This window comes from Schistocerca gregaria, chromosome 11 (assembly GCF_023897955.1).
Source record: "Schistocerca gregaria isolate iqSchGreg1 chromosome 11, iqSchGreg1.2, whole genome shotgun sequence".
NCBI lineage: Eukaryota > Metazoa > Arthropoda > Insecta > Orthoptera > Acrididae > Schistocerca > Schistocerca gregaria.
Genome location: NC_064930.1, coordinates 78,120,071 through 78,133,487, shown reverse-complemented (window position 1 = coordinate 78,133,487; position 13,417 = coordinate 78,120,071). Strand labels below are relative to the sequence as shown.

At 38.6% G+C, this 13,417-nt stretch overlaps 1 protein-coding gene across 2 annotated transcripts in view; it reads left to right on the top strand.

Annotated features, from left to right (window-relative positions):
• LOC126295154 (zinc finger protein 93-like) overlaps nucleotides 1-12,874 on the top strand; it is a 75,319-nt gene extending 62,445 nt beyond the window's left edge. For both annotated transcript variants that reach the window (XM_049987448.1, XM_049987449.1), the window contains exon 5: nucleotides 9,158-12,874. In XM_049987448.1, coding sequence (XP_049843405.1) covers nucleotides 9,158-10,379 — 1,222 coding nt within the window. In that variant the 3' untranslated portion in view covers nucleotides 10,380-12,874. The remainder of the gene's footprint in view (nucleotides 1-9,157) is intronic.
• The last annotated feature ends 543 nt before the right edge of the window (nucleotides 12,875-13,417 follow it).

The following is a 13,417-nucleotide window of genomic DNA, read 5'->3' as shown; positions in this document are numbered from 1 at the left end:
CCACATGTTTGTTGTAACTCAGCATTACTGTAACCAGTAACAGTCTTTACTGTGACTTCTTCTTTTTCTTTTCGTCCTCCTCCTCTTCTGCTTCTGTCAATAGTGTGTGGCAGCACTTTCGACCTTTCTTAGTGTTGATTATCTCAATTTTTCTGTCAAATAAATGAATGTGTTTTGCACTCTCTGAATGAATGTGCAACATGTGTACAGCTTTACTTCTAGTCTACAGTATGCTGATAGTTACTTTTTGATAGACTGGGTTTCATGAAGAATGTCACTGAAGTTAAATCTCTGTTGATCCTTTTTCAATTGCCTAATTTTATCTATAACCAGAAACCCATACTGTGAGTTATTACAGCAATCCCCACATGTAATGAATTCATTGAGTGACATATCAGTTCTTACATGTGCTTAGTAAATATGCTTTAAATTCAGATTGCCCTGTTTGAAAACAATAATAAGCTTTGTGTTATCCTGGGCAATCTGCTTTCAGATCCTTAAGGAAGTATGTCTCGCTGAAATAAAATATGTTAAATTACACATGCTGACCAAAGCAGCAACATGTGCAGATCTCGTGCTGATTTTCCACAAAGATGTCACCAAATATAAATATGCTGTTTGGCTTTTTTTCTTCTGGTGTTGGAATATCACTGCTTCTGCTGACTGTCTAGTATGTTACTCTCTTAATTCCATGCAAAATCTCCTGCAATAGCTGATATTTTTACTGAAACAGTTTCTCATAAGAATATATACATGTCGAAGCAGACTCCCTCAGGATACGTCAAAAGCATAAGAACCAGATTATTTTCCCCCAGCATGGAGGCCCAGTTACAAAAACATGTAGTATCAGGAAGTATGATCCATTCGTATTGTTATTCTGGTTTCAACGATCATTGCAGGATCAGTCACTTACAACAAGACCCTTGTAACGAGACTTTTTTGTCCACTTGGTTATGGTGTTACCTGTTTGTTTGTATTGAAATGTAGTTTTTTTTTTTAAATGAACTGTTACTTATATCTGGGTATGTTAACAAACTTAAACAAGATTCTAGCCAGTGCCCACACGTTTCTTAGTTTCAACTCCTATATCATGTGTGTCTGTGTATTTGCCATGCCAGCTTTATGGATAGAAACAGAAATACTGTGTTCAGATGTCAGCTGAGTTGGTGACTCACAGCTCCAGGCAGTGTTGTATTCAGTCACAGGACGTCGACAATGTCCCATGTGCCCGATCAGTCTGCTACTATGGCCACCTCAGGCACTGCCCACAATGATGTTGACCTCTCACTTCTGGTTGATTGGGAAGTCATTCCAGCGTGTGGCCGGCAGCAAAATACTTTACAAGGGGCCAATCAGAGAACCTCCCCAGTTAATCTGATGAACAGGTTTCAAGTGATGTCTGTGGCTGATTAAGTCCATGAGCCAGATGAAGTCGCTTGCCCTGTTTCAGAGGAAGCCTCTCAACCTGCAAGATCTGGATATTCACGGAGGGTAGTATTACTCATATCTGGGAGATCCAATGTTAGGTGCATAATGACACTTCTTTAGGATATGACTTCAAAGGAGAGGAAGGAATCCAGTGTTCATTGCTGTTAGTAGTTGTTTACCTTGGAGTGAAATTGAAGTAGATAGTTACTGTGAGTCAGTATGGGTAAAGTTTATACTTGACAACTGGAATAAATTAACAATTGGTTCCTTTTACCGATAATTTGACTTATATCATACAGTTGCTGAACAATTCAAAGAAAACCTGAGTGTCATTTCAAATAGGTACACCATCCATACAATTATTATTGGTGGTGACTTCAATCTACCTTTGATATGTTGCTGAAAATGCGTGAATGTTGGTGGTAGGCATAAAATGACATCCCAAAATATACTGACTGCCATCTCAAAGTTACTCTGAACAATTGTTCAGGAGCCCACTCAGTGTGATAATGGTGGAGAAAACATAGCCTGCTTTAGGTCTTCTGTGATTTCCCTAAATTGCTCTTGACAAATGCTGGGGTGGTTCCTTTGAAAGCACACAGCCGACTTTCTTCCCTAATCCAATGAGACCAATAGACCTCACTGTTTGGTCTCCTCCCCAAACAACCCAACCCAACAGAGCCTGACCTCTTAATATTCCTGCTCCCCAAACAACCCAACCCAACAGAGCCTGACCTCTTAATACTCGTGACCAAACAGGGAACATGGTGGCAGATACAGGGATTAGTGACGACAAGGTGGTTGTAGCAAGAGTGAATACTGAAACATCCAACTCATCAAAAATAAATGCAAGATGTATGTATTTAAAAAAGCAGATAAAAATTCGCCTGACACCTTTTTAGCAGACAGTCTCCACTCCTTCAGATCGGACTTTGTAAGCTTAGGCCAGATGTGGTTTAAATTCGAAGAAATAATATTGATTGTAACTAAGAGACATGAACGAAATAAGTTAATAAGAGGTGGTACTGATCCCCCAAGGTACACAGAGCAGGTCCCTAGACTATTGCAGGAAACGCATGCTGAATTTAAAAGAATGCAAAATCCTCAAGATTGGCAATGTTTTGCAGAAGCAAACTTGAGTGAAAGAGAGGGTTTAATTAGTTTCCCAAAAGAACTGTCTCAGAATCTGGCACAAAACCCAAAGAAATTCTGATTGTATGTAAAGTATACTAGTGACAAGATGCAGTCAATACCTTCACTGCATGGCAACAATAGTGGCTGTTATTGATGACAGTGCTACTGAAGCAGGGTTATTAAAGATGGTTTTCCTAAATCCCTTCACAAAAGACAAAGTAAATATTCCAGAATTGTAATTGAGAACAACTGCTTATATGCGAAGCATAGATGTGGAAACCCCCAGTGTAGCGAAGCAGCTTAAGACACTTCAGAAAGGCAAGGCCTCTGGTCCAGATTGTATACCAGTCAGGTTCCTTTCAGAGTATGCTGATACAATAGTGCCATACTTATCAGTCATATACAATTGCTCAACTGTAGAAAGACCCGTTCCCAAAGACAGGAATCTTGCACAGATCACACCAGCACCCAAGAATGGCAAAACAAGTAATCCGCTGAAATATAGCTCACATCACTAACGCCAGTTTGCAGCAGGATTTTGGAACATACACTGTGGGTGAAGACCTCTAGGAACATGATTTATTGATAAATAGCCAACATGGATTCAGAAAACATTTGTGAAACACGACTAGCTCTTTATTCTTATGGAATAAATAGTGATGCGGACAGATGATACCATATTGGTTCCACATCTTTAGATTTTCAAAACACTTTTGACACTCAAAATATCCACGGGTGTACTGCCGGCCTATAGTGTCCAACGGGCACAATATTTCGACGATCAAACATGCCGCCATCATCAGGTGAACTGACAGACTGAGCTCCTGTGAACGTGCTGGCACGGAGATCCGTACGCTATGGCTGCTCAGGGGGAACTGTCCCCGTTGGATACTATAGACTGGCAGTACACCCGTGGATATTTTGATTATCAAATAAGCCGGGAGAAACTCAAGAATCACACTTTTGACACTGTTCTTCACAAGCGAGTTCTAATTAAATTGCGTGCCCATAAAGTATCCTCCTGGTTGTGTGAATTGATTCATGATTTCATGTCAGAAATGTCACAGTTCGTAATAACTGACAGAAAGTCATTGAGCAAAACTGAATTAATACCTGGCATTCTCAGGAATGTTTTATAGGCCCTATGTTGTTCCTGATTTACGTAAATGATTTAGAAGACTATGTGAGCAGCTTTCTTAGATTGTTTGTAGATGAAACTGTTATTTACCTTCTTGTAAATGATGATCAAAATGAATTGCAAAGTGAAAGATAAGACACATATATGGTGCATAAAATGGCAATTGACTCTAAACAGTGAAAATTGTGATTTCATCCAGGAGTACTAAAACGAATCCATTAATCTAAAAACCATAAACACAAATACGTAGGGAAGACAGTTAGGGACAACTTACAGTGTAACAGGTCACATACAAGGCAAAGACAACGATTTATTGGTAGAATGCTTAGATTATGTAACACGTCTTTTGAAGATACTGCTTACACTACACTTGTCAACACACTTCTGGAGTATTACAATGCAGTGTGCGACATGGAAAAGTTCAAAGAATGGGAGCTCCTTTTGTATCATCATGAAATGAGAGAGATTGTATCACCATTAAAACACACACACAGCAGTGGTTGTCTTAAAAAGAAAGCGGTTTTTGGAGTGGCAAGCCTTTCTCATATTTGAATCACCCCACATCAGAATGTGAAAATATTTTGTTGGCGCCCATGTGCATAGGGAGAAATAATCATAATAATAAAATAAAACATAACTTGCATGGGAAGATGTTAAGTGTTGGTTTTCCCCACATGCAGTTGGAGAGTGGAATAGTAGAGAAGCAGGCTGGAGGTTTATTGATGAGCCTGTGCCAAGCTCATAATTAAGAATTGCAGAGGAATTGTGTAGATGTAGGTGGCCATTATTCATCATTGTATATCATTGTATATTTTTAAAACTCCTGCAATTAGGGCTTTCATGTGGTGTGGCTGACTATTGTCTCAGAGCCAGAGGTGTCAAGCAACTGCTGTTTACATAATTTCTGACAACATCCTCAATAAATTTTCTAGAATACCACAGCAACAACAGCAGGTTTCCCCAGTACCTGATACTCAGCACACCCATTACATCATACTGTTGGCAAAACCTAAATTCTGCATAGAAAATTTAATGCTTAGCACAAAAATGTAAGAATAGCAGACAATTGTTTTTGATTCTAAGTACTTGCATTCGATGCTTTCATCAGTCTGTCACGATGCAACCACTGTGAAAGAGTGCTGTGCACAAATCTATAAAAAACTTACAACCTCTTGCTGATGTAATAGTAACAAACCATAATGATAGGTATAGGTAGACCAATATTTGAACATTCCTTGCATGGGCAGGCATTTTAACGATTCTGTACATATGCAACACTTCATGCATGTTAGTTATACCATTGTGAAGTCATGGGTGCAGAGGCATAAGTTGCATGGGGCAAGTGTAGTTTCATACAAATTGCTGGAGCACAGAAGCCAGGGTGGGGGTGGTCATGATTGATTACAGATGCTCATATGAGTGAAATATAACGTGCATACAAACTGTGGCTGAATGCAGAGGGGAAGGCTCCTCCCCCTCTTAAAGATGTCCCCCTTAGCCTATTTCCTCCCCCCACCCCTTAGCCTATTTCCTCCCCCCACCCCTTAGCGTATTTCCTCCCCCCACCCCTTAGCCTATTTCCTCCCCCCACCCCTTAGCCTATTTCCCCCTTCCCTGGCCTATTTCCCCCTTCCCTGGCCTATTTCCCCCTTCCCTGGCCTATTTCCCCCTTCCCTGGCCTATTTCCCCCTTCCCTGCCCTATTTTTCGCCCTTGCTTATTTTCCCCCACCCCCTCTTGGCCCACTACCCCCCTCCTGGCCCCATTCCCTTCTTACTAGGCCCGTCTTACACCCCCTTGACCCCTATTGCCCTCTTCTTAGAACTCCCTGCTCTTGCCCCGTCACCTCCTCTTGAAAGATTATGGGAAGTCGTTTTCCTTGACCAAATACACACCCGGGTTAAGAAAGTTTGTCTTCCACATGAAATGTAGTGGCTGTTGAGAAGAAAGGCTGTACATTGCCTGAAGCGTTGTTTTATTAGGACAATAGTTCTGCATTGCAGGAAGTTTGCTGAAAGAAACCTGCGAAGAGCCCCGATGTCATAAAGGTGCTAAAGAATACAATCAAGAATTTTGGAGAAACTGTTGAAGTAGGTGATGCAGCAGGAAGGGGAAGGTGTCCCATTCCCATTGCAGTTGTTGAAGTTGCTTTTAGCTATGGCCAACCATGCAGCAGATGCCTCATTGTGCAGAAATTGCTAGAGTTGTCACAGATATCCCTCTCTCTCCTGGTTTAGAGTTCAGAAGTTTTTTGGCGAATTTTAGACTGGTTTCTCTATAAGAATTGGAATGTGCTCCAAAAGAAGCCCCAAGATAGCTACAGTGCAGTGACTTTGCTCTTCGTTTTCTGGCATGAATAGAAATGGGTGATGTGGCTCAGGAATATTAGTTGGAGGGAGAAGGCACATTTTACTCCGTATATGGGTTTCTCTTCTACCACAAGTTGTGTAGGAACACCACACTCACATTATGCATCCATGTAGTATGGTTTCACAAGTGCCTTCATTCTAAGTACGTGTTTGTTCAAGACAGGCACCACACAGGTCTGTTAGATGTACTGTGACATCTGCACTTCATAGGTACCTTGTTATACCACACATCGTTCCTGTATTTCAAGAACACAGCAGTGTCTATATCATCATTTTCATTCAGGAGTGGGGTGACACCACATGCCAGTTACCAAGTGATAGAAAAATTTGCAAAACCTTCAGTATTGGTCACATTTTTTAAGATGTGTGGTTTTCACACAGTTTGACATTCAGTAAATTTAGAATAAAGGCACTGACGTCTTGCAGACATACTATACAAGTTCTGTGATAATCATTCAGCAGGCATTTTTTATCAGCAGTTCATGTTTATTCTGATAATTGCTATGTAGTCAATGTGACTTCTGTTAGTGTCTTGTAATGAAATTGCACAATATTGGAGTGTGTGACGTCCATCTCACCATTCAAAACTACCAGAAAAGACTTATTATTCTCTGAGTTGTGAGAGTAAGTGAACCATACTTAAACATACATTTAGCATAAATGATTGATGAAGTTCTAGATGACAGTCATATTCATCAAGATTACCTGATGGAAACTGGTGGTACAAATTTGGAATGCAAACTGGATGACAACAGAGAACATAGTCATATTACCATGATTACAGCTTTTATGGTCAGGGAAACTCTTCAAAGTGGAGAAATGTGCAACCACCAAACAAAGTTGGTATAAGACAGTATAATGTTGCTCTTGTGGATTCCTGGCCTGTGAATTAGTGGTAAAGCATTGGGTAGGACTCCAGACATTCATCAAGTAAACGGGTGTGCTTTCCCCTAAAGATATTTTAGATGAGATTTAACAATGATAAAACAAAATTTTGATAATATAAAACATGTTTAAATGAGATCTTTTTTGAATTATGTTGATGTTTCTGATATAAAAGCTTTTATAGGTCTTGTATTTACAGCAGTCTCCAAATGTAGCATCAAATACATTGACAATCCTTTTGTAGTAGGTGGAATTAGATGTAATATTTTTCACAGTACTGTAAGAAACTGTTTCTGTTCAAAACTGCAGCTCCTTAATTTGAGAATTGAGAGAAGGAAAGAAAGGAAAAAACATAGAAAGGAATGAAATAAAGGCAACTGCCAAAGTGTCCAACTTTTTCACAGATCTACTGCAAACCATCAACAATGCTACTGTCCAGGCTGTACTACATGTGTTGATAAAATGGTTGTGCATTTCTGTGACCACTGTATGATAAGTTTATGGGTGTACTTGCCAAGAAAACTGCTGAAGTGGAGGGTAAATATTAAGTGTATGATAGACACCAGGACCCAGTACTTACATGTCTATTTGCTGACTTGTAAAAAAAATTGCTAATTAACATCCAAATTTATTTATACTTCAAGTTTTCCAGAATTTCTGTTTTTTATTCTTGGTTGTTTATGAAAGACTGGCACAGCACAAAACTGATAGTTAAAAGTTTTGTTTCTGGAATCTTAAGAAGCATAGGGGAGTACTTATTTGGAACATTATTTGCATTTTTCCCCTTCTTCCTTATTAATATTCAGCTGCTTCGTTTCCATCTGTATGAAAATACATGTTGTAACTGGTTGAATGAAAAAAATTCAAAAATTTAAGACAATATTTAGTGATTTATTTGTTAACTTATGAAATCTGACAAACACAATGTCAATTCAGTTAAAAAGTAGTATGATACCAGTTAAGATTTTAAAAACACTCGAAATTTGCTATATACCTTGCCAAGGAAAATTATATCTATATCCAAGGCAATGCAACATAGTCAGAAACTACTATCAGAATAGAATGGTATCACATTTCCATTCTGTGGGAAAGGATTTAATTGCAGGCTAAAAGATGGGACCTGAATACTACAGGGCCATCATTGACAGTCAGTAGAGTATGTTAGCCTGCACTGTGTCTGATGGGTGATGATGTGGCCATTGATATGCATGTCTGATTCAGTCACGGTTGTTCTCGAATACCACATGACCAGATGTTGGGAAGATGTACATATACCATTATTAATGAAGCAATAGAAATTCCTGCAGCAGCTGGGACTCAGACCCGGGTTTTCTTGCTTGCTAGGCAGAAATGCTAACCGTTACACCACCACAGAAGTATGGTTAACATTGCTGCCTGAACAACCCAAGTTGAGTGCCCTCCCCAACACAAACTTTAAATCATATCTTTTGCTTATTTTCCCTTACATTGTCACTATTGCCAGGTAGATAAAGGAGGGACTTGAATGTCGCGGGGGGGGAAAATTATAAGATGCAAATATGTTTCAAAATGACTATCTGTAAGTATACTGGCTAATTTATAACTGTTTCCATCCTTCCAGACAGTATTTACATTTGCTCAAGGCTTCACATAAGCCTCAGTGCCAAAACCACAGTCATAGTCTGAAAGTATCTGTAAATGTGTGTCCTTCAGATTCATTCATCTCTATGCAATTTCTGTTTTAAATTTTTTTATTGATGACATTGTTTATTGTTATGAACAGTCGTTACCCACCTGATTGACAACTAAACTAGATATACAGTAAAATATCTGTTGGTGGTTGTACCAATTTCTTTCCAAAAGTGTTTCCAAAACAAAGGTACTTGCAGAGCTATTATGATGGAAGAGGGACACTAAAAGATTTATAACAATTGAAAGTTAATTATTTTAAGTATGCAAAAATGCCAAATAAAATCATCGGTGAAACTGGGTGATGATTATTGAATTTTCTCTGGTTATTTTCTTTTTACCCACCTTTACTTCATCAGTTCTTTCTTTCTGGTAGAATATTATAATTTTAAATCGCTAACATTTACTGAGTTTGTGATTTTGTATGCTCGTATGTCTATGACTTGTGGCCTATAGTCCTGGAGGTCTGGACACTGAAGTATAGTTTTTATGCCTTGTATATATCAATATTTAACATTATCCTCTTCACTCCTCAGATTGAAGCAAATTACTGGTGGGAGCTGTGGCATTTCGTTTGAAGAAACTGTTCACCATGGACTGGTCAAGAATGAGCTGGAGAGAGACAGAGAGAAGTCAACATACGAGTGTGGTACTCATACACAAGAATTAACTATGAATGAGGATAGCTCGCTTAGCACCAGATTTGAATGTAGTATGAGGGAACAGGAATTCAATGTATTTATTTGTGATGTCTGCCTACTGTGCTTTACTTCAAAATACAGACTCAGAAAGCATGTGGTCATGCACATTGATGGCATGCAACCTCCTACGTATGTTTGTAAATCCTGTGGTGAGGTATTTCACAGTAATATTAGCTTGAAAAAACATTTGAGAATGGGTGAGAATTGTCGAGTCCTAACAGCTGGCAATCATGAGAAATATGGCTGTAGTGAAGAACACGAGAACAGTGGCCTCTCAGACAGTGAGCCAGTAGGTTCTCTCACAGAACACACTGAGCAATCTTCAGATAAGGAATCTTCAAAAGCTTCAAAAAAGTCCTTCAAAGACACACGTAAACCACGTATGACACAGAAGCTGAGTGGTTGTGGAACTTTATCCACAGCTGGTGTCCATGGTATTAGACTTACCACAAAGAGACCCCACAAATGTAATATTTGTGGCAAATTGTTTGCTGTGCGAAGTAATCTCAAGAGACACACATTAATTCACACTGGACTGAAACCTTACAATTGTGATATTTGTGGCAAATCGTTCGCTGAGTTAGGTACTCTGAAGAGACATGAATTAATACACACTGGACTGAAACCTTACAAATGTGATATTTGTGGCAAATCTTTTGCTAGATCATGTTCTCTTAAGCAACATTCATTCAAACACACTGGTGATAGGCCTCACGAATGTGACATTTGTGGCAAATGTTTTGCTCTGACTGGTGATCTCAAGAGACATGCGTTCTTACACACTGGGCTGAGACCTCACGAATGTGGTATTTGTGGCAAATCTTTTGCTATGTCATGTGACCTCAAGAAACATGCCTTCTTACACACTGGGGAGAGACCTCATGAATGTGATATTTGTGGCAAATCATTTGCTAGGTCAGTTGATCTAAAAGCACACGCATTGTTACACACTGGAAATAAATCGCACACATGTGATATTTGTGGCAAATCTTTTTCAAGGCCAGGTTATCTCCAGAGACATGCATTAACTCACACTGGAAAGAAATCTCATGGGTGAGATATTTGAGGCAAATCTTTTGCTGTGCTGTGTACTCTCTGGTGTCATCCATTACTTCACATCAGAAAAAAGTCACAAAAAGTGTTGCTTCAAGCTAATAGGTTTCTCTGGTTGGTGCCCTTAAGGCTTATAGAATAAAGGATATGACAGAGAGACATTAATTATGTAATGCCTGTGAAATAACATTAAATGTGCTAGGACTGAAAAAATGTGCAATAATGTGTACGATAGAGGGGTCACAGATAGTGTGAAAATATAAAAATCCGTAACATGAAATGTCATGAAACTGTAGTACTAAACTGTATACTAAGGTGAATCAAATGTGTTTTTGTGATTTATGCTGCTATTTTTCCTATTGGATAAATCTTTAAACTATGTCAGTAATTGTAAGTACCACAACACAGGCAAGCCCCTGACCATGTTCTGTGATGTTTTGAGCCCCAGCAACTTTCCGCAGATGTTCACAGTGGTAGCATACAACTGCCCAACCAGCTTCACTTTTGAGATGCTAGTTCCCAGCTGTCAGACCAGAACAATTTGTTCTTTCTTACAGTCACGTCAATAAATTTACATGTTTGCAACTCACATCATTGCTAGAATAATTCCTTGTTGATCTTTGTTCTGCTTATATACTCATACTCTCCTTACTGCATCATGTGCCTGCAACATGAGGCATTCAGTCTCCTGGTGGACAGTGTTAATAAACCTTGTGAATGTCAATGCATAGTCACACAAATGAGTGAGTTTGTAAAGTGTGCAGTCTAACAAGTTCATGGTTGGTTGCCCACACACCAATGCACAATAGCTATATTTTGTGAAATTCCTAATCTCTGATCATGAATCAGATATAAGGTAGATAAGTGTTATGCACCAAAGTTCTTAATTATTTATTTTGCATTTAGCACTACAGAAAATGTAATAGGTAAACATTTAATGATATAGTTTGATTCCAGGTGTTGGTATACACAAGAACAACACTCGGGAGAGCTCAGAATGTGATTACTGGTTACTGAATTTGACCCAGTTGAATAATATTTATTGTACTTAATAAATACATCAAATGAGCATTCTTATTTATTGTTTCTTGTGTTATTTTAAGATTTTTCATTTTGGATATTTTTCTTACTTTCTGTAAATAAACATGATGTTTTTTGGAGTTCTGTAAATAAGCTTTGTTTTTAAGATCAGAATGATTTTTATTTTTTATATTCTAAGTATTTGTTATTAGTGTAATTGGTTTGGTATGTCTCATCATACCTGTAACGACTTAAGATAACTATCATTAAGTGATTGACATTGTTCAGTTTTGCTAGACATGAACAATAACACTTTTTAGTTGTGTGATTACATTTCATCCCATCTTTCTCATTATAGGACAACTTCAACTGCTGTATAAATTATTCATAACTGGTTACATCAACATACACTTGTATTAAATTTTATTTTTCAGTAAAAGGAAAGCACAACCAGGTTTAAGGGGAGTTGGATCATCCCATACCGACAATGTTAAATTTGTTGACTTGGCTTCCCTGTATTTCACAAACCATTGACATGAAGCTTTTGAAGGACATTAAACTGTATGTTCTGAGTCTACTGAACTGCAATAATTGCACTTCAGGCACTGCTTTCGGAAAGGCAATTATTTTATTACGTGGTTGACATTTTGTGTATTTTTTGTACATTATTGGAAATAATTTTAATGTACATAGGATTATGTTCTTCTTTTAGTTTAGTTGACTGTGGTTATGTATGTTATTACTTCCTAAAAATTCGAATACTCGACTCAAAGTGGTTTATGAGATTTAGGGAAAATGTAAATTTTCAGGAACCTCTTCTTAAGTTTCAAAAGACTCCAACTCACTTAGCATATGCTCAGTTTTTTATTTTTAGTCAGAGGCATCCTGCACCATATTGTATATCATCCTCTTGACCTTTTTCAAAGTTTTTTCTTCTTTCTGGACCTCTTTTTCCATTCTAACTCCCATTAAGGACAACAGTCCTCTGCATCTGTAACTGAAAATACACTACTTAATGTGGCGACTATACATTATGAATCCACGCTTCAGTCCAGAACCCTGCAACTGCTATGGTCCCAGGTTCGAATCCTGCCTTGTTCATGGATGTGTGTGATGTCCTTAGACTAGTTAGGTTTAAGTAGTTCTAAGTTGTAGTGGACTGATGACCTCAGATGTTAAGTCCCTTAGTGCTCAGAGCCATTTTTGAAGAAATTGATCCATGGGAACAATACATACTCATAAATACATGAATGTAACTGCTCCTAATATAAACATAAATTAAATAAATCACAACTGATGAACAAATCATTGTATAAGAACTGTCCAATGGCAAGAGAGTTGTGCGGCATGGGATCCAGAAGTGCACGAGAATCAAGCGTATTGTTGAATAGAGAACGAAGTATTGTGCTTCAAGACAACTGACTTGTCTTTACATCCATAATCTAACGCTCTGCGGCCACTAACACACTTAGAGATATGCTGCCCAAGAGAGGGATGAAAGGCATGCTGCCAAGCACAATAGTTGGTATCTTTGTGTTCAAATTGCTGCTTTGCGCCAGCAGGGTGGCAGCAATGAGAACAGAGAACGACGCGGACAATGCGCAAGAGCGGCTTAACGGACGAAAAGGCATAGCACAGTGATGGAATCTATGGCCACTGGGAAACAACTACGTTTAAAACCTTACAGAAAATGTCTTGAATTATTCATAAAGAGAAAGTTATTAGCTGTACTGCATAGCAGATCACTTAGAAATGTCGACACGCTTAAATTCGTCAAAAAGTTCGTTTACCCCAAGACTTCATCGAGTGTTGATATGGGAAGCACTACTCAAGACTACGTGGAAATCTAGTGAATATGGAACTGTAACACTACGCTCGCAGGTTTGAATCCTGCCTCGGACATGGATGAGTGTGATGTCCTTAGGTTAGTTAGGTTTAAGTAGTTCTAAGTTCTAGGGAACTGATGACCTCAGACGTTAAGTCCCATGGTGCTCAGAGCCATTTGAACCATTTTGGAACTGT